This window comes from Actinia tenebrosa, unplaced genomic scaffold (genome assembly GCF_029948245.1).
Source record: "Actinia tenebrosa isolate PJP-AT-01 unplaced genomic scaffold, QUT_ActTen_1.0 PGA_scaffold8__29_contigs__length_14323225, whole genome shotgun sequence".
Classification (NCBI taxonomy): domain Eukaryota; kingdom Metazoa; phylum Cnidaria; class Anthozoa; order Actiniaria; family Actiniidae; genus Actinia; species Actinia tenebrosa.
Genome location: NW_028292585.1, coordinates 12,240,167 through 12,261,682, shown reverse-complemented (window position 1 = coordinate 12,261,682; position 21,516 = coordinate 12,240,167). Strand labels below are relative to the sequence as shown.

The 21,516-nt window shown below is 36.5% G+C and overlaps 2 protein-coding genes across 3 annotated transcripts; one reads left to right on the top strand and one right to left on the bottom strand.

Moving 5' to 3' along the window:
- Positions 1-63: 63 nt before the first annotated feature.
- LOC116305836 (chitin deacetylase 8-like) lies at positions 64-3,284 on the top strand. Its single transcript, XM_089040835.1, has 2 exons — positions 64-732; positions 1,833-3,284. The coding sequence occupies exons 1-2, from the start codon at positions 275-277 to the stop codon at positions 2,521-2,523; spliced, it is 1,149 nt and encodes a 382-aa protein (XP_088896961.1). The 5' UTR covers positions 64-274; the 3' UTR covers positions 2,524-3,284.
- A 459-nt stretch (positions 3,285-3,743) lies between these two features.
- On the bottom strand, positions 3,744-20,118 carry LOC116291995 (uncharacterized). 2 transcript variants are annotated; one of them, XM_089040833.1, is made up of 18 exons: positions 19,951-20,118; positions 19,589-19,849; positions 19,225-19,339; positions 14,111-14,236; positions 13,283-13,347; positions 12,485-12,602; positions 11,377-11,549; positions 10,573-10,656; positions 10,102-10,197; positions 9,819-10,016; positions 9,127-9,206; positions 8,005-8,585; positions 7,679-7,728; positions 6,788-6,914; positions 6,422-6,464; positions 5,840-6,079; positions 5,460-5,517; positions 3,744-4,999 (listed from the first exon to the last, which is right to left on the bottom strand). In XM_089040833.1, exons 1-18 carry the CDS (start codon positions 20,023-20,025, stop codon positions 4,859-4,861), a joined length of 2,631 nt encoding a protein of 876 aa, XP_088896959.1. In that variant the 5' UTR covers positions 20,026-20,118; the 3' UTR covers positions 3,744-4,858. The 2 variants fall into 2 exon arrangements, with proteins under 2 accessions (XP_088896959.1, XP_088896960.1); XM_089040834.1 differs by lacking the exons at positions 3,744-4,999; positions 5,460-5,517; positions 5,840-6,079 and adding an exon at positions 6,173-6,358.
- Positions 20,119-21,516: the final 1,398 nt, after the last annotated feature.

Sequence of the window (21,516 nt, the reverse complement as noted above, 5' to 3'; positions counted from 1 at the left end):
ATAAATACTTTTTGATAATATTTCTTCGAAATCACGTGAGAGACTTTAACCGGAAGTTCTTCGTGGAAACTTCGGAAACGTAACAAATAATGTCCTTGTTATATAGCTGTCAAGAAAATCATTAACAAAGGGTTCTCAAGTTCATTTTCTAGGATCGCCGGAAGAGGAATTTCGAGGTTACGTCACGAAAAGATTTAAAATAAATTCGTGAAAATCTTTCAGAACCCTCAGTCCTAAGCAGGTCAAGCAAAGGCAGCAGTAAGCACAGCTTGTCATGGGTTCTCTTATCCTCACTGGCTTTCATCTGTATTTGGTTTTCTGCATAGTCAACGCAAGGTTCCAGTTTAAAGAAGCCAAACCTTGTGATTCTACCAAGTGTCTGCCTCCTAAATGTCGTTGTAGCAATAACTTTGATCCTCCTGGAGGCCTTCAACGCAAAGACACTCCCCAAATTATTATAATTACTTTTGACGATGATATCAATACCGAGAATTACAAGCAGTATCTTGAAGCTTTTGATGGGTTAAAAAATCCTAATGGCTGCCCTGGTGTGGGTACTTTTTTCATTTGTCATAACTACACCAATTATTTTCTCGCCGAGACGATGTACTCCAAGGGACATGAACTAGCAGACCACACAGTTACTCATCAGGAACCCACAGATTATTGGATACATGGAAGTTATGAAATGTGGAAGAATGAAATCAATGGCGAGAGAGAAATTTTACACAGGTCAGTACTGATTTATTAAGGACAAAATAAAAGGGTGGGTGCAGTAAAGAGACCGGAAATAAATACAAGGTCAGTTAGCTACAAGCTGTGGAATGTCGTACGTTCGTCGCGCTCTGTTGGAGGTCGGCCTTTAGCTGTCCATTATAATTTTTTTTTTTTTTTTTAATTGTTTATTCATTCATAATCAAATACATATTTAAAATTACAATAGTTTTAAGTAATTTATAAATTGTTTTGATTATGAATTGGAGTCTAAATAAAAGTAAAAAAATGCTTATAGGGTATAGACTCCTTATATGAGGAACGTGTTTTTTTATCTCTGATTGCTTGCGCTAACATGCACCGCCAGCAAATACCGAGGTGATCAATTATGCTTACATTTATGAGAACGTGCGTTTTTTATTGGGTTGGGGGTCATATGTAATGACCAAGAGAAAATTTAAAAATTTAAAACTTATGTGAAAGGTCGACACGAACAAGCTGTTTCCTTTTTCACTTTTCTTTTTAGTTTCCTTTTTTCTCTGCTTCATTTGTTATTTCTTCCTTCCTGATTTTTAGCACCACAAATACGCCACTATATATGAAGTTTCACTATGACGTCACTGCTTGTTTATGTGGGGGATAGAATCGCCAAATCCAATAGAAAATTCAACAAAATTTGCTCCTAGCGAAACAGTTTAATCTAAAATGGCCTGGTTTTCAGATATAATATGTGTTAATATGTACTAAAAAATATTCTGAGCGTTTGCTTGCTATTCTACTTCTCTTCGTGGATTGATACGGGTTTTAGAAAAATTTTCGGTGAATTTGCGTTGATTTGACCCCCTCCGACGACCGTGATCCGTTGCGTTTAAACAATAGATTGTTTTGATGTGACGTCATAGTGAAATAGGGCAATTCAGCATCCAACGAATCTTACTGATTTCCCTTGAAATACAACCCTAGTTTGTCTGAGATTACTCCAGCTCCTTTGCTTAGTTCATTTTTCAATTAAAATAGATATGTGCACTGAACTAAAAAAAGATTGTTCTAACTCGGATTCAAATTAAATATATAGCCCAAAGAAGCAATTAATGTTCTAATGATTTGTTTACTGCTAGGTTCGCAGGTGTTGGTCTTGATGCTGTCCAAGGATTTCGAGCACCTTTCCTGGCCGTTGCAGAAAACCTATACAAAACGCTTTACCTAAACAACTTCACTTATGACCTGTCATGGACGACTGGCAAGTACTACAAACCACCCATGTACCCATATACACTGGACTACAAGTCTATACAGGACTGCAATATAGGACAGTGCCCCGTCAATTCCTATCCAGGACTATGGGTTGTTCCTAACATAGATATCATGAATGCTGACGGAACGGTGTGTAATTCAATGATGGATGGCTGTGCACCAACAGCAAATGGTAGCCAATGGTACGATATTCTTGTAAGGAATTTTGACTACCACTACGACACCAACAGGGCTCCGTTCGGCATGCACGCTCACTCCGCCTGGTTCTCGCAAGCCACAGGACACATGGACGCCATGAAGAAGTTCTTACACTATGCTAGCAGCAAGGATGGTGTTTGGATCTTAACGGTATCTCAAGTTATTCAATGGATGAAAGCACCCAAGAACATACAAGATGCCAAGAAGTTTGCACCCTGGGGATGTCCAACTCGCCCTGCGCCACGCTGCAGCCAGCCCAACGACTGTCACTACACCGAGCCACAAGATTTCTACATGAAAACTTGCACGGAGTGCCCACCACACTTTCCTTCCCCGACTGACCCAGACGGAAATTAAAGAAGGCTCACTGATTCTTTGAGCAAGTATTTTCTAACTCAAACACTTTTTATTAGCGTTTGGTAAGCCTAAGACCACCCAGTCAAATTTTCATACAAATTAGCCAAACACGATTGCGTATTTAAACAATAGAATCTGCACTAATTTTCACATTATCCCCGTTAAAAGCATATATTTTGCGTTATACGTGTCTGTATGATCAGAAGTGAACACGAAACAGTTAAGAGTAAATTCCAGAATAGTCCCCTTCACAGTTCCCTGCGCCATCTTGAAAGGTAACCGTGCCTTTGCATCGAAGCGAGACGAACGGTGAGCTTGCAATGATAGAGACCTTTTTTTAACACCTTGGACAATTATTCACATGTCTCTATCATTGCATGCTCACCGTTCGTCTCGCTTCGATGCAAAGGAACGGTTAACTTTCAAGATGGCGCAGGGAACTGTGAAGGGGACTATGTAATGTTTAATAAACGAGCAGGAGTGTTTTATCGGGTATAAAACACGAGGCGCAGCCGAGTGGTTTTAGACCCGATAAAACACTCCTGCTCGTTTATTAAACATTACTTATCCTGTAATATTCAATGTCAAAGACGTGCCTTGGTTAATGTAGTCGCACTGTAAACTATCTTTGTTTTATTTGATAAATCAGTTGATTTTTTCATTACGAGTTGGAGCACATATTTTCTTTATAGAACGGGCAGCTTAAAAAATGTGAAATACAAAACATGTTACAAAAATAAATAGTCTTTTTTACTTAGAAATTGTGTGAAAAATCATATTCTTTCATTTGTAGTTCTTTAGATATTATCATCAATTGATCCTTATATTAATCAATATATATATATATATATATATATATATATATATACACTCGATTGCAGAAACGTTGTAGTATACATTTATACAAATATCTAATTTATTCAGTATATCTAATGAGATGCATAATGCAAAATAACCATTTCCAACGCTTAAAAACAACTGATTTATAATCTGTACGATCTAATAGACAAGAAAAAAATATTTCAACAGTCATTGAATGAATCAAACAATAAATGAAGCGATTTTTCTGTTTTGCATATCATTAGATATACTGAATAAATTAGATATATGTATAAATGTATACTGCAACGTTTCTGCCATCGAGTGTATATATAAATATATATATATATATACATATATATATTTATATCTACGCAAAGTGCAAACCCTCCCCCCCACCCCGGATCGCGCCGATTACATTCAGGGCTCAGTTCTACGGGTGGATGGGCGCTATCCGACGAATAAATCTTATCCAGTGGATAAATTTATTGGATAACAGCATCGACTTATCCACTGAATAAGGATTTATCCGTTGGATAGCGCTATCAACCCTTTGCACATACGGGCCCGGTATAGGCTAACTAGACACGTGACTATTTCAATGAAAATAAGATGGATGACAATCCTCCATATTGGATGACAAATGTCTTTAGTGTCTTCTATAGAGCTTTTACGTTATCACGTGACGACAGCCAGGAACAATACAATCGTTTTACATGAAAATGAATTCAATTCCCGAGAGCAAAGGGATTTTATTGTTCTGCCATCTCACCACAGGCAGCCCAAGCTGGATCATGGCGCCGGCACGTGATGGTGCAAAACCTCCATTATGGATGAAACAAATATTTTAGAGGCACCAATTTGAAGGTCAATGTTACATACTTTAGTAATGTAGATGAAATAGTCGATTGATTCCATATAGTATGAGGTCACGTGATTTATGAGTTGTATCAAAGCCTAACTTATAATAATAATAATAATTATTATTTATTATTATTATTAACTTTACTTATTACTATTTATAGTAGAAATAATAATGATATTATACATTAGATATATTACTTAACTCTCTTTTATGATAGAGTGCATTCAGTCAAACTGTTGATTAGTTAGATAAATGTATCTAACTTAGATAACTATTTAGTCACCTAAAATAGTAAAAGAGCGCCAAATACCGATCATGCTAATTCGGGGTGTTGTTTTACCAGAGAATGAGTGAATAGACATTCATTTGTATCATCGTTTCTCCCCCTGACCTCAGTAGCTGTTTACTAGCAATTTCAAATTTATGTGACGTCAGCTAAAATAGTAACTTACTTATCTAATTTAGGTGACGTAAACTATTCAACAGTTTGACTGAATGCACTCTAGCTGTATAATATAAGGACTGATTTCCAAAAACCATGACTTTTTCATGGTCACCACGCGGCAAGATTGGCCGTAGTAATAATTCTCTGATATCTTCTCTTGGTTATCTCTTTATACTTCCTTCAGTCCCTTCAGATCTTTTGATAATTTACGCTAATAATTTATTAGCTTCTTCCATTATTCTTAAACGAGGCCCAAGAGGTATCCCCAGGCTCTGTAGTCTTTCTTCACTGAGGTATGGCAGCTCTAGAATTCCTATCTGTTCTGCTCCAAAATTAGGCGCAAATCTCTGAAAACAACGATGACAAGTAAAACCTTAACTTTGATCTGTATAACGGGTTGATGATGGTGGTGTTGTGTGATGAATGAATTAGCCAATCAGCGAATAAAATATTTGTGCTGCGAAGGGAGTTTATCCCCCCCCCCTCTCATCTCTGCAGTTTTTCAAGCCGTGCTACGGCACTGTGATAACAAGGTGTGATAATGATGTCATGCTTTTGCATAACGATGGTTGTTTATCATTTATCATGATGATGATGATGGCCAGGGTGATTGAGCGGATGAATTTAATAGCCAACTGCATGATAGCTTCATTAAGTGACTATCATATTCGTAATAAGTTCACGTTCTAGACGAATACAATGCATGTATTGTATAGCAGTATATTGTTTAATATTGTATGCCTTGTCTTTTCTTCTATTGTCGTTCTATTGTTTCTAGAACATGAACGTACTACCCATTATTCTAACCTCGTATCCGAGCTTCTTCAAGAAAATAACCAGTAGAGGGGGTTCTTCGCCAAATATCCTGAAAGAAATGACAGACAGAGAGTTATTTTTCATCGTTCCATTATTCATTCCCTTCCGTCCTGCTCTTTTCCCATCCATTTATTTAATCATTGCCAAATTAATGAGGCCCATTTTCCAACTCGCTCTCCCATTTTCCAACACCCTATTCATTTATAGACCCCTTGTACTAATATCCTATCAGGGGGCCAAAAAACAAAAGTTTTCTTCTCTAGAGATTTTTAAAATTTTCTTAAATGTTTTCTTGTTTTTTTGCTCTCAGACTGACTGGTTAACTTTTTTCAAAATCGTTTCACATAAGTACCCATACATTTAGTACTTACTTTCTTAACTTATTGACTCTCTTCAAATTGACAGCATACTGTGCAGATTGTCCGACTCCACCAATTATCTTTGTCTGGTTTTCTTCCTGCCAGGTTTTCAACCTATTGATTTCTTTACCCATTATCTCAAGATCTTCACTTAATGCTGCCTGGGATCGCAGCTCAGATGATAAATGAGCTACGCTTCTAGCTAATGTTACAACATGGGATTCTAGTCGACCAAACCTCTTGTTAACAGCCCTGAGAAAAAAGGGTTGGTTAGGATTGGAGTATAAGAGCAAGCGATAAGAGGTACAGTATAGGAATCGCAGCTTAGATAATAAATGGTCTACATGGGATTCTAATCGATCAGACCTCTTGTTAACAGCCCTGAGAAAAAAGGGTTAGTTAGGATCGGAGTACTGGAGCAAGCGATAAGAGGTACAGTATAGGAATCACAGCTCAGAAAATAAATGAACTATGCTCCTAGCTAATGTTACAACATGGGATTCTAGTCGAACAAACCTCTTGTTAACAGCCCTGGAAAAAAAGGTTGGTTAGGATTGGAGTATTTGAGCAAGCGATAAAAGGTACAGTACTTACTTGATGTCCTTTGATCGTTGTTTGCTGAAGGCAACGATGCCAGCTAGAAAACAAATCAAGTATTCCATGATTAAGGTGTCAAAAATGCTTAGTTTGTTCATAATAAATCTTAAGAAATAACGACGAGGCTAAGATAAAGATGATAAAGATGATGATGATGAAAATGATGTTGATAATCATGATGGAGTAGCTGGTGATAATTCTTATGAGGATGATAAAGACGTAAGAAGTTGATGAAAATGATGATGACCGAAATGACGGTGATTATGATGATGAAGATAAACGCGATAACGAAGATGATAATGACGATTATAGAGACGACAGTGGGAATGATTATGCTGACAATGGTATAGGGTATCCACCAACCTCTCAAATCATCAGTTTTCTGATTCCCAGCACTCTTGTCTTTCGCGTTGAGTTTCTTGTTAGAATCATGAATACCGTCATCCAACAGTAAAAGCACATCGTTGTACATGGATTCCAGTGACTGGATCTGAGAAAATAACCATACAAGACATCAAAGCTCTCTTCTGTCTCGTATTGTTTTGATTTATACAGTCATGCACATTCTTATGTTTTGCCTTGCACTAGACTTGTCAGATCTCATCAGAGATATTGCACGACAGCATTACAGTAGCCATCTTGGACAGCAAAAGGGAATTTAAAGCCTTCCTCTTTGGGAAGCAGGGGTAGCGTATAGCGTTGCGGTGAGAGCGCTCGCCTCTCACCAATGCGACACAGCTTCGGTTATCCGGACTCGGCATCGTAAGTGAGTGGAGTTTCTAGTTTGTTCTTTGTGCTTTGAGGGTTTTTTTCCGCGTTCTCCAGTTTAATTCCCTCCATAAAAATCAACTTCTAAATTCCAATTCAATCATGGAACAAAGGTCATAGATTTGTAAGCCACTGGCTATTAATAGTGCTACCCTCGCAAAGCAAGGTTGATTTTTTTTCTAAGCCTTGAACGCGTTTACTGTTTTCACAATCTTCAACGCTTTGGCGCACTGTTTATTTTAATCGTTCAAAGCCTGGATATTTGAAAAAAATCAAAAGATGGGAAGAGTGGAAGAGAAAGGACAAGACAGGACAGGAAAAAGAACAGGCTTCGCGAGTGGGCCAGTCACTGACGTTCATTGACCTCCTTAAAAGGGGCCGCAGAAATAAGATCCTGTTAGTTTGACAGTAGCGTACTTCACGGAAAAGATTGCTTGAGGAGACTTGAATAGATGATGATCATGATCATGAAGTCACATGTATTACCTGTGTTCTTATTGATTCTAAGTCATTAGTACTTCTAGCCTTTCCATGACCTAAAAGGTAACAAAGAAACCTTATTACTCAAAAGTAGTTGCACAGTTACTGCGGTTTAATATTCTGAGAATTCAGAAATGTCAACGCCTTGTTGTGAAATTGTTTTTTTGTTGCGTCAATCACAAATAATCAGTCGGCACATTTTACACTACTGGCTGTCAGCTCGCAGTTTCTGAGTTCGCACAGCATAGAGAAATGCGATAAAAGCTACGAAAAGTTTTAATAACCAAACTTTAACATTCCCTTCGCATCAAACGTTTGGTTATTTCACTCACCAGACAGATGACTAGATCCTGCCTTTCCTCTTCCCCTTTTCTTTGGGGTCGATGTGCCACTGTGTCGAGGAGACTTGCGACCCCCTTTGAGTTTGTTATAATAGTTTCTAACCGGCGTTATCATGCCAGAAGAATCAGACGAGCTGTTTATCACTAGTGATGCTATAGACGAGCCTGGTGATAGTTCTGGTAACATAGGTGTTTCTGCAGGTGATATAGACCCTGATGAGGTCGTAGTCGTATCCCGGTAACCCATTTCGTTTTCAAGCCTACTAGCAACTTGTTGTAGGAATTCAGAATGTGACGAAGATCTTTCTCTGGGGGGAGGGGTTCTTTCACCTCTATTATCTCTCTCTGAGTAGAAACTTTGGGGTCTTCTGCTATTTTGCGAGTGATAGTTCGGTTGTGCTGGTTTTAGTACTTCTGTTGAGAATATGGTGGATCTGTTCATAGACATTCCAGGTCCTTTTGTGACAGACATTTTTCGTTGTCTGTCTGTATTTCTGTCCTGAGATGATTGGTTTAGGCGTGCATTTTGCACCCTTCTGAGTGCGGGTGGAGTTGAGAGCTTTGTATGTCGCCTGTGATAGAAACAGGGTCATATTAAGTACACTCACTAAGCGTAATTTTTTATAAATTAACTGTTATAAATCTAGCTTTCTGATTAGTTGATAGCGCGTGCTTTATAAAAGCATACAGCACGCGCGCGAGCAATCAGTTGCGCCATTCTATCTAATATAACAGTCATTGTAATTTGCATTTTATAAAAGAAATAAAAAACGTGCTTGGTATGCTGTGTGTAGTTATGAAGCACGCGGGGATTAGCAGAACACTCGAGAAGTGTCAAAGTTTCTCCTTACACTTCTCTTGTGTTCTGCCAACCCTCGCGTGCTTCATAACTGCACACAGCACGCGTGTGCGTTTTCTATTACTTCAAAGTAATTCACATATGGATGTAAAAAAACAGCAAGGCCACGTTAGAAAATCAGCATCCGCTCAAGCACGCATGCTCTTTGATCATCCAATGGTTAACTAGGACACGTCACGGTGCATATCGCATATAGGCGCATATCATCCAAATCTGATCTACTAATATTACCCATATTCAATAATTTGACTTACGGTTTGGTTCTGCCGGTAAAACTGTCTTTTCTTTCGTTTTTCGAAGGTATGTTTCGCATTTTATCTGACGGGTGGCTGGGCTGGAAGAAAACACGTTACGTGAGCTGAAGGAATGTTCTGACAGGAGGTACTGAAACATCCAAGGCGCTAAGAAATGCTATTGTCCCATCATTAAGCGTCTTAACTATTATAAACATTATGATAATATCACTCTCCTCCAACATCATCACTATTTTCATCATCATCATCATCACCATTGTTTATCACCATTACCATTAACATCAACAACTTTGTCATCGCCATAACTCGCATCTGCGTTAATCACCATTATCATTAACATCATCACCATTTTTCATCACCACAACCATCAAAATTATCCATTGCCATAGCCATCACTTTCATCGTTAAGCCAAACAAAAAAATAAGTTTCCTGCTACATGAGAAAAATAATTGGGGTCGGCAGGTCGGATTTTCTTTTTTTCTTTTTTCTTTTTAACTGATACAATAGTGGAAATGAGCTTAATGAGAACCTTGTGGTGCATTTGGGAATGAAAAAAAATATTAGTGTCGGCAAAAATCGGCAAGAAAATTAGGGTTGGTCGCGCAACAGAAAACACACTTTTTTTATGTTTGGCCTTATCGTTATTTTCATCATCATCATCATCATCATCATAGCTATAGTTAATACTAACCATGTAACCAATAGCATCGAGTTCTTTTATTGTTTCAATCCTTCTCTGTTCTTCATCATCATCATCATCTTCATCTTCATCGAAGCCTTCAGCAGCATCGTCCAGTAGTGACTTCAGTCTTTCTTCCACATCAAAACGATCTTCCGCCCTGCTATCAGATGTTCGTCGTGGTGGAATTACGAATTCATCCTCAGTATCCTAAAGAATAGAATCATTAAACTTAAATCCCTAAAGCATTGCCGTGCAAGTAATATGGCTACAAACAACAGTATAGTTTAGTTACCTCTTCAAAGCTCTGTCCCCCAGGATTTGGAGTGCACAACAGCGACCTTAGTCTATCCTCAACAGAAGGTGAGATCAGATCTGAATCTTCTTGATCCTGGAAAAAACCCGATAACATAATGATTTGAACAAATGCACATGAAAAGAAAGCATGCATTTAAATAACAGGAATCGTTTTTATGCAGAAATTGTACATTTTACCCAAAAAATACATTTTGAAGATCTAAAATGCTTCTCAAATAAACAACAGGGAATGTTTCAATACAAAAATCTTGAATTCCCCCATCCCCCCAAATACAATCCAGGATCTAAAGTGATTCCCAGGATTAACAATTGTGATTACAATTGTTGTGGTGCCACCCAAAAACATGCATTTGACTCCAGTTTTAACAAAAGGGAAGGTCCAAAGACTCGGAAATAATGGCACAATCAATGAACCAAGATATAAAGGTATTACTGCATGGATATAAACCTGTCTGATTGGTGGAGATGTTATATGTTTCCTGTGCTCAGCTCCACTCTGGTACACCGCCTTTCTATCGAGCTTTGTCGTCGACTGCAACACAATGGGCAATATGTTAATTAAGTAACATCTGTTAAAGATGAAGAAGCAAAAGGATTAGTCCTATGCAAGCTGCTTCTGTTGCTACTGTTGTTGATGTTGCTATTGCCGCATACGTTGTTGGTGTTTTTCGTGATATTTCTGCAGCTGTTAAGGCACTGCTTGACTTCTGATGTTGTTGTTGATGTGGTTTGATACTGCTGCTGTTGTCGTTGTTGCTGCTCTTATCTTTGTTGTTGCTGCTGCTGCCGTTGCTGCTGTTGTCATTGTTGCCCCTGCTGCTGTTGATGTTGCTGTCGCTGTTCCCGTTGCTGCTGTTGACGTTGCTATCGAAGTTGCTGCTGTTGTTGTTGCCACTGCTGTTGCTGCTGCAGTCATTGTTGTCGTTGCTGCTTTTGATGTTGCTGTCGTTGTTGCTGTTGTTATTGCTGTTGCTTGTTGCTGCTGCAGTCATTGTTGTCGTAGCTGCTGTTGTTGTTGCTGTCATTGTTGCCATTGCTGCTGTTGTTGTTGTTGCTGTCATTGTTGCCATTGCTGCTGCTGTTGTTGTTGCTGTCATTGTTGCCGCTGCTGCTGTTGTTGACGTTGTTGTTGTCATTGTTACTATTGCTGCTGTTGTTGTTGTTGCTATTGTTGTCGGAGCCATAAGTGTTTCTGTTGCTTTTAGTATTGATTTACACATATTTATTTCTAGATGAAACAAGTCAATCTTACCACGATAACATCTGTAGGATGTACAGTTCTTGCTGTGCGTAATGTAGTGTCTGTATCAATCATCATTCCCGGCATCTCTAAACCAACTTGTGGAACACTATTCCGGGTAGGAGAATGTTCTTCTGAATGATACCCTGAACTATGGCCATGAGGTTTAACTTCACTGTCAAACTCTGAAAAAAATAAAATATTACATATTTAGCCCCTAGATAAATTATCCTTTTTTATAGAGATTATTATCACTAGATTTTTATACTCTGTAGATAACACACTTGAGGCTCTTGCTCTTAATTTAAAAACTTTCCAGCTGATCAGAGAGAAAAAACCTTAGCCAATTCAAGGGCGGATCAAGGGTTTTTTGAAGGGGGGGTCTCAGGGGTAAATTTTCTGGGCAAAGGAATCCCAGTCACATTTTTACCACAGGAAGCCCATTTGACCTCAGGAATGACAGGGGGGTCACGACCCCCCAACCCTCCCCCTGGATCCACCCTTGCAATTAGAATTTAGAAAATTCGAAAAACGGAGGTGTCACTTCTACTCTTGACAATCTGAATTTCCAGACCCACCAAAAGAAAAAATAATAATATTGCTAATAAGTGTTTGATGACAGTGACCCACAAATTAATGCGTTTTATGGTTTTATTGCAATTGACAGGCATGTTTTTATTTTTCGCAGACTTCATGACACCTCAGTTTTGCAGTAACATCATTTATATGTCACTATTTGAGATCAGCCAGTAGGAAATTTAGATTTTAGCATAGAGAGAAAAACTAGAGAACATAGAAAGAGATACACTATTACTAAAGAAGAGGAACAACTTAGTACAAGAAATAATACTGAATCACAATAGACCTCTTCGGCTCTGATGTAATGTTTTCCCATTTCAGACCACATGTCATTCCCTAGAGTATTATTTCTTTGTTTAAGGTTTGCGCTCGGTTGCACATGAGAAGACACATAAATATGTATACAGCTTAAACAAAGAATCTTATTCTCAAGGGAATGACACATAGTCTGAAATGGGAAAACATTACCCCAAGACAAAGAGGTCTATAGTGAGAGCTAAGCAAAGCATTTTTGGGAGCAAAACTTTTTTTTAAAATGTACCTTTCAGTCCATTTACCAAATGACCATTCGTAAACTTGTATAACTTTAGTTGTTCATTCTCTTTTACTGAGCTTGAGGATGCTGGTCTTGTTTGTTCTGGAGTATCTGCTCGACTTCCCTAGAAATGTTACCAGTGAATCATATTTTTTATGAATTCTTGAAAAAATCAGGGTTTTCATTAAGTCTTGAAATAATGTTAATAGAAGATCAAATCAGGTTTCGTACTACATCTCAAACACAATATTCAAGGACTTTTTAAGGACTTTTCAAGGACTAACATTACTATTTTCAAGGACCATTTCGTTCCAATTTTTTTCTTAACAATTTATAGACAAATTATTTCAGTTAATGACTTTATTTTAACAATGACTGAAAAGTTTTGAAGCTAAGTAACATTGACTAAGATAATGGGAAAAATCATGAGATACCAATGCCTTGGCATTATTGGAGCTACAAGAACGTTACAATTGAAATATGTTACAATTTCAAGGAGAATTCCAGGAGTATCCAACAACTTTGCTATTTTCAAGTGCTTTTAAGTGCACTTGAAAATGTGTTTTCAATTGCAGGGCTTTTCAAGGATTTCAAGGAGTACCACGAACCCTGTCATATACTAATAAAAGAGTCCTCCCTGGATTCTTATTAAGTTTTGAAGTAGCATAGGAAAAGACCATGATAGTTTAAGCCATAGAACTTTGTTCAGTTACTGAAGTATTCTCAATCAACTTGAACCCTTAATGAAAACTCTGAAAAGAAATTGCTGTAAAGCTTTGCTACCATAGAAACAACACACAATACCTCAAATCTTCTCCTTAGGTTTCCACATAACGACAAAACAGAGTTTACATTTCCATCAATAAGATCTGCAAAAAAAAGATTTCAGTTGAATGAGAGAAACAGATTCCTTATCCAGGGTTTTTTTTATAGTATATTATGTAAAGTTATAAATAAATTATCCAAGGATTATTACAGCATTTACAATCAGTGATATTTGATTCACAATCACTGTGTGCAGGTTTTTTAAGCAGTAACCATTGTCAGCCCTTCCTAGGCTATCCTATTAATTCTTTTAAAAACCACTTTTTAACTGATGTTTAAATTAAAATAGATAGCAAATTCTAGGAGTTTTTAAAGATCACAGTACCTCTATCAAGCAAATAACCCAGACCTTATCTGGAGTCTGCTTAATTGAGGGTGTCTGCTTACTGAAACAGAGGTTTGCTTGATTCACAAAATATGGGTGAAGAATTGATGAAGAAGCGAAATTAAAGTGGAAACCTCATAGAAAAATTGATTGTTGTAGTGAACCTAAACAGTGTGCAAGTAAACAGTCATCATTTGGGTTGAGTTGTAAGTCTGTCTAATAAAGCTTGTTAACAAACAGAAACTACATGTAGCAAATGAGCTTAACAGAGGTGTCTGTTGAGGTTTGTTATACAGTAAGTATAGGAAGAACATTTTAGGGCCAAATTTTAGTGTCCACTTAATAAGGGTGTCAACGTAAAATGAAGTACACTTAATGGAGGTACCACTGTAGTTTAAACCCTGATAAATTATAACTGGTGGTCAAAATATTGTAATAAATATTTTTTAATTGGATAATTTGTAATTCCTGATACTACTTACCTCCTACATAAATCCCTTGTAAGTTGATTCCTCTGTTGCCCATAAAGCTCATACACAACTGAAGGTTTTCTACTTTCTGTGCTCTTGTTATTGGTCGAGCATAAACTCCTGGAATCTTCTCTCCAGCTTTTTCATTGATAAAACAAAAATATATTGATTTCAGAACACTACACAAGTTATTTGTATATTATATCTTTTAATTGTATATTATGAAAGTTCTTCAAATTTTCCTTCATAAACAGTTGTTAACAACAAGCAAGCCCTGCCATTACAATTAGCAAATATTGCTACCATGCAAGATTCTTTTACATCAATTGTTATCTTGGTACATGACAACCACCGTTGACCAGATTACAGTAATAGGAATATTCCCTAGGGCTCCACAGTACACTCAATTCAAAATCAAAAAGTTTAAAGCTGGCCATGATCTCTCTAGCTAACAGTGATGGATTGGTTCTTGAGGAGCATTTAGCTTCAAGTACCATCACGAAAAGTACTGTCAGATCATGAAGAATGAAAGGTATTTACATGATCTCCGTCGAGCCCATTTTAGCATTGTAGTTAAAGCATACTGCTTATTTCTCCACTTGTCTTATAACTCTGATGCCAAGAACCATGTACAGTATTGAAGTGCAATTATGATGTGAAGCATGTTTCTCATCTCAGATGTCTTTGTTATCTTAGTTTGAGATCAGTGAATAGTCATGAGCCAGTGCTAAGCTACATCAAAACATTCTGTCATGTTTGATGGTTTAATCAATTAGAAGACAAAGGGTATGTTAATTGAGTAACAAATGAAGGGATTATCCTGTCATTGGCTCATTTTGTCACTTGCCAGCCAAGCAAATAACTTAAAGAAATTTGGTTACAAGACACTACCTTAACTAATGGAAGCAAATGATCAGTTCGAAGAAACCCAATGTGCTGGCCATAGCTTTTAACCAGTATAGATTTTGAAAAACAAACAAAAATTATACAATAACTCGATTAAAGAAAAAATTATTGAATATTAATATGGTACTACCTAGCTAGAAAAAGCAAAATAAATTACAAAGGCCGCTTTTCAAAATATTAGCCTGTGGAATTAGTGATGATATAAAGGATTGATACATTATACTTAATAGATAAACCAATTTTCTTAAGTTGTTTTTGATCAACTCAAATCTTATTTTCTTGTCAATTATTATGAACAGTTCTTGGTGTGTTGACAAAATTCCACATGATAAAACTACTGACTGAATGTGAAATAAGCTCATCAAGGACATAGCAATACCCATACAAGAACACTATCAGTGCAGCTGACATAACAGCTTTTTCTAATGTCTTTAATATATGTACATCTGTGTACAAATAATCCCACACAATAAAAGAATTCAATAATGACATTTCAGTAGATAACAAAAGGATGTTTGTATTTTCTCATACTATTTAAATGCAAACAGCTATCTAATATCTTAATCCCAATCATAGAATGGTACAATTAAATAGATTAGTGCTATATTACATGATACGAGGAAAATACTAGCAAAAATGTTTATCAGCTAACAATCTAAATGATTATCTGTCTCTGAACAATCTCCATGAACCATTGCAGTCTGCATACAAAACATTTCATAGCTGTGAAACTGCTCTTCTTCGAGTACAAAATGATATCCTCCACTCCATTGACAATCGTTCTTGTGTTGCCATGCTACTCTTGGACCTATCTGCTGCATTTGACACAGTTGATCATCAAATTCTTCTAGATCGTCTCCATACAAAATTTGGCATTTCTGGCATAGCTCTTCAATGGTTTAAGTCCTACCTCACTGATCGCTTTCAATTTGTTTCCATTGATGATTTTTCTTCTGAAGCCCTTCAACTTGATTGTGGCGTACCTCAAGGTTCTGTACTTGGTCCTTTGTTGTATCTCCTTTATACTTCTCCAGTAGCTGATATCCTCCGAATACACAGAATGTCTTTCCACCTTTATGCTGATGACACTCAATTATATATTCCTTTCTCCTGTAATGATGATTTGTCCCTTAATGATTCCATGAATCTGATTGAAAACTGTCTATCTGATATTGATGCTTGGATGACTACAAATAAATTGAAACTAAATAAAGGCAAAACTGAATTCCTGTTATTTTCTTCAAAGCACAGCCCACAGTTAACTCTTCCTTCTCTTCAATTTGGTTCTGATGTGATAATGCCCTCAATGCATGCTCGGAACATTGGTGTCATATTTGATACGCATCTTACTTTGGTTCGTCATGTGAATAATATTTGCAAGTCTTCTTTTTATCATCTCAGAAACATTGCTAAAATAAGAAAATACATCTCTTTGAAAACAACTGAAACTCTCGTCCACGCGTTCATATCCTCCAAACTCGACAACTGTAACTCTCTGCTCTTTGGCTTACCAAACAAACTCTTAGATAAACTACAATCTGTACAGAATGCTGCTGCCAGAATAATCACTCTTTCCCATAAACATGACCACATTACACCTATCCTCGTTAATCTGCATTGGCTACCAATTGAATCTAGAATCAAATATAAAATCCTATTACTTACTTTTAAAGCTCTTCATGGCCAATCTCCTATCTATATCCGGGAACTCATTTCAGTGTATAAACCGAACCGTAATCTTCGTTCTGCATCACAAGTTCTTCTATCAGCACATTCTTATAATCTTAAATCTTATGGTCATCGCTCCTTCTCTGTGGCTGCTCCTGAACTCTGGAACTCACTTCCAATATCTCTCCGAAATGCATCAAGTCTTGCCTCATTCAAAACTGAACTTAAAACTTATCTCTTCAAATTAGCATATTCTTTGTAAATTATTTTATTTTGTCGTTGTCTTTGTCGTTTGTTTACTAGCGCTTAGAACAGATTTGTATTTGCGCTTTATAAATAAATATTATATTATATTATATTATATTATAATCTAATTCAAAGCCATACTAACTAGAAGGTGACAACTATGTACAAAATTATCAATTGTGAAATGCCAATTTTTATAATCATTAATTCATATCTCATAATGAATTAATATTATACAAATAATATGTCAGCTACAAATTCATAGCCAGCAAATAGCAATGCATATAATATATCACTGTCTACTTACACAAGCACTTCTATTACAGTATTTGCGATTGTGTAATAAATTATGTTAATGCTATTAAAATGTTTTTCTTACTTTCTTACCTATTTTTTCCCTGATATTGCATTTAATTTTATGTTTAGGATGCTAAATGTGTCCCAAACTTTTGGAACAGAACTGAAAATACAGCGATTGACATGGGAAAATTATATCTTTAAGAAAGCTGAGTTCTTTCGTATTACAAAACACTCAACACAATTACTCTGAAATTCTGATTGGACAAGAGGACAATTAATTCCCAAATTGTACTCTGTAGAGTCCCAATTAAGTTGCTCAGTTTTGTTGAGTGTATTATAAACAAAAAATAGCACAATCTTCTTGTTTGATTCTGAATTTATAGATACTCATGATGTTTTGAAAGTTCTCAAATCAAACTCGCCTAAAGGCTCGTCTAATTTTCAAACCTTTCAAAACATCATTCGTACCTATAAATTCAGAATTGTATTCAAGATCATGTGACTTCCTATACAAATTGAGAATCAAAAATATGATCAAGCGAAATTAAATTATTATGACATCACCACTTGAGAACTTTATTGGAACGCTTTACAGTGATTCATGATTTTGACTCCCCTTAGGGACTGTTCATTAATTATGCCTCAGGGTGGGCTGGAGGAAAAATTGAAAAAAAACCTTGGAAAAATTCACAACCTCCCAATTCTGATTTTTTTTCAAAGCCCCCCCACTTTTCCTCCAGCCCCCCCCCCCCCCCCCCCTCCAAGGCATAATTAATGAACAGTCCCTTAGTTACCGTTGCTATGTCCAACAAGCTTAACAAATTATCTAGAATATCTCAGAATTTAGAACTCTCATCACAGAAAATTGATTATAAATATAGTATGTCCTGTAGAAATAAAATAAAATTGCCTCATAATCCTAGTAGAACTCTTTAAAACAGATACTGTGTAGTTGTTTGTGGTACGAGATTTTAACTGGGAAAACTGATTGGCATGCACCAACTATTTTACAATAACTTAAAAATTTCTCGTGCACTGATTGGTTACTTTTTATCATCAATAAGAGGACAGACAGATAAAGCTGACGTCAACAAGTGCGCGCGCTTTATATTGGTTGTTTTGATCGCTAAAAATCAGAAGTTTTTATGGTTTTTGTTATTGTAAAAAGCTAATAGACATCAGTTTTTTATTTGTCTGTCCTCTTATTCAAGATAAATTTGACCATTTGATGATGCAATTTATCATCAATAAGAGGACAGACACATAAAAAACTGATGTCTATTTGTTAATTGTCTGAGTGGGTACCATGAATTACATCACTAACTAATAGATAAATTAATATCTATTATAAAACTCTGAACAAAAGAATATTACGCATTTTTTAACATCATCATTAACAAATTATAGATATTTTATTGGCGTTGCAGAAAAATTAATTAGGACGTGTGTCAGTTACCACAATATCATGCTGATCATGGCATGTAGTCGACCCCAAACAATATCCAACTGCCATATCTAATTAGACTCTCATGGCCTTATTTAGATTCCTGGGGTTTATTTTAATAACAAACCAAGAGCTGGATCACGGCAACGCTAAATAAACATATGGGCTAATCAACCACGACATATTAGATCTCTCAAGCTTCTAATAATTCCACTGCTTAGTGTGTACAAAGACATTTCCAGACGTTTTACTTTAAGAACGTCTGTGTTTAACACTTTAACCAGATCGATGTGGCTTCAACGATGTGTTATCGTTGAACCAATGTAAACTAACTAATCCTGGAGTTATCTTAGAGATAATGCTTGCATTATCAAAAAAAGAAGCGAGAGAGACCGTAAATATGCAACAATGACAGAAAAAAGTGTTATTGACAGAAATAAAGTCGGGATTACAATAATGACATTTGCTAGCCTTATCACGGCGATCTTACTATATAATTATGATTACGAAATTTCTTAAGATGATCAAATTATTAGTTAATTGTCAAGAATTCTGTACTTACAGAGTATTTCCAGCATATGAACCAGAGTTACTCCATCACCAACGGATCTACGAATATCAGAAACAGGTCGATAACGGCCTCTTCTCATCAACAAGTTGGTCCAGTTTGTAAATTCCTGTGGCGATTTTCAATATGAACAATATTTTGAAACTAGGAAACCACTTGAAATAATTAAGCAAATGGTTAGTCAAGACGCTAGTGATTTGGGTTTGTTTTTATGAGTACAGTGAAGTCAAACAGTGGTTATATGCAGAGCGATTTACACTTTCTATACACGACACAAATTTGACAGTAAGCTTACTCACACTGTACAAAATGTTTAACCATAAGCCTCTCTAGAAAACCCGTCTTTTCAAGTACCTACCTCACACTCTTGTAAAGCCCATTCACCAGTCACAGTGACCTTTATTGGAGCATTTTTATTCGAGAGAAAATTAGCCGTAGCAAAGGAAGAATCTTTGTCTTTCTTCCTTGAAGGGTTGAATGCCTCTTTGCTACCACCAAGCCACGTTTGTGCAACCACATGCCGGCTGGAATCTTTTCCATTATAACTCGTATTTTGAGCTGAAGTAGCTGATCCAAGAGAACTAGTAGGTTGAAGTTCAATATCGTTATCCCAGCTATGCTATGAAGCGGAAAATCACAGTTAGAAAACCCGGCCACAACATCAAACAAGACTGCATTCCAAGACGCCTAAACGACGACTTGTGGCATTCGTTGACTTACAACTGGTTGTCCACCGACTCCAATCTTTCCCTTTGGTTTTCTTGAATGCCCTATGCTATATTTTGCCTCTGCCATTTTCAAATATTTGATAAAGGCGACATTTCCTAGTGATTTCGTCCTTCTATCTCTGGATTTATCACTGACCTCTTGTTGTTGGGTAAAGTTTTAGTAGCGCGTTGTGATTTCTAACGTGACCTGTCAATTAATGCCTATCTTCTTCACGCTGATTGGTGGATTGACAATACAGATTCTAGTATGATTCCTGTTAATCATTATTTTATTGAACTGATTAATTGAGGAACAAAAATGGATATTATCTTAACCAAAGAATATCCAAAAGCAGATGAATTTTGAATATACATTTCAGTCAAGATTTTTTTCCATTGGTTCAATATTGAACTTGATTTCATGACGAAACAGGGTTGGCTTACCTATACATATCGTGCAACCAAACAACAACAACAATAAAAGCAACGACACCACCACCACAACAACAACAACGAAATAGTTGATTCTATAGTTGATTCTATAGTAAAATTCATTGGCTGACGAGGGAATTCCAAGGTAAATTTCACTAAACTTGATATTGTATGGGATTATCCGTAGTTATCTTTCGCTGTTATTTTTATAAGTAAAAGAGATTCAAAGCCTAAAACTGTCGGCCTTGGAAAACTTTGTCGAAGAATGTTCCAAAAACAAAACTAGCCCCTGGGGGTGGTGGTGAGTTGTGTACAAAATTCCTAAGTGGGAGAGTATACTCGCGCCAAAAAACAAACAAACAAAAAACAATATTGTGCACTTCGATTCGATTTCACTGCATGGTTTTTATTATGGGAGAAATTATCTTCATCTCGAATAAAAAGTAATTGAAGATTTTCCCCCGATCTTATTTTTACCTTTCAGTTTCATTCAAATTGTTCTCCCTGTGACTTCCGTATCGGGAGCTGCGCTTTTAGGCAGTGCCTAAATATGCATATTTTTATTGAACTGATCAATTGAGGAACAAAAATGGATATTATCTTAACCAAAGTATGTCCAAAAGCAGATGAATTTTGAATATACATTTTAGTCAAGATTTTTTTCCATTGGTTCAATATTGAACTTGATTTCATGACGAAACAGGGTTGGCTTACCTATACATATCGTGCAACCAAACAACAACAACAATAAAAGCAACGACACCACCACCACCACCACAACAACAACAACAAAATAGTTGATTCTATAGTTGATTCTATAGTAAAATTCATTGGCTGACGAGGGAATTCCAAGGTAAATTTCACTAAACTTGATATTGTATTGGATTATCTGTAGTTATCTTTCGCTGTTATTTTTATAAGTAAAAGAGATTCAAAGCCTAAAACTGTCGGCCTTGGAAAAATTTTCGAAGAATGTTCCAAAAACAAAACTAGCCCCTGGGGGTGGTGGTGAGTTGTGTACAAAATTCCTAAGTGGGAGAGTATACTCGCGCCAAAAAAACAAACAAACAAAAAACAATATTGTGCATTTCGATTCGATTTCACTGCATGGTTTTTATTATGGGAGAAATTATCGTCATCTCGAATA

Bases quoted from the DNA above. Each gene is read 5' to 3' on its own strand.
- LOC116291995 (XM_089040833.1), bottom strand. From the start codon at position 20,025: ATGGCAGAGGCAAAATATAGCATAGGGCATTCAAGAAAACCAAAGGGA. The intron at 12,603-13,282 runs GTATTGTGTGTT...TAACATTTCTAG, and splicing joins ACCTAAGGAGAAGATTTGAG to GGAAGTCGAGCAGATACTCC. The intron at 10,657-11,376 runs GTAAGATTGACT...ATTGTGTTGCAG, and splicing joins ATCCTACAGATGTTATCGTG to TCGACGACAAAGCTCGATAG.
- LOC116305836 (XM_089040835.1), top strand. From the start codon at position 275: ATGGGTTCTCTTATCCTCACTGGCTTTCATCTGTATTTGGTTTTCTGC. The intron at 733-1,832 runs GTCAGTACTGAT...GTTTACTGCTAG, and splicing joins GAGAGAGAAATTTTACACAG to GTTCGCAGGTGTTGGTCTTG.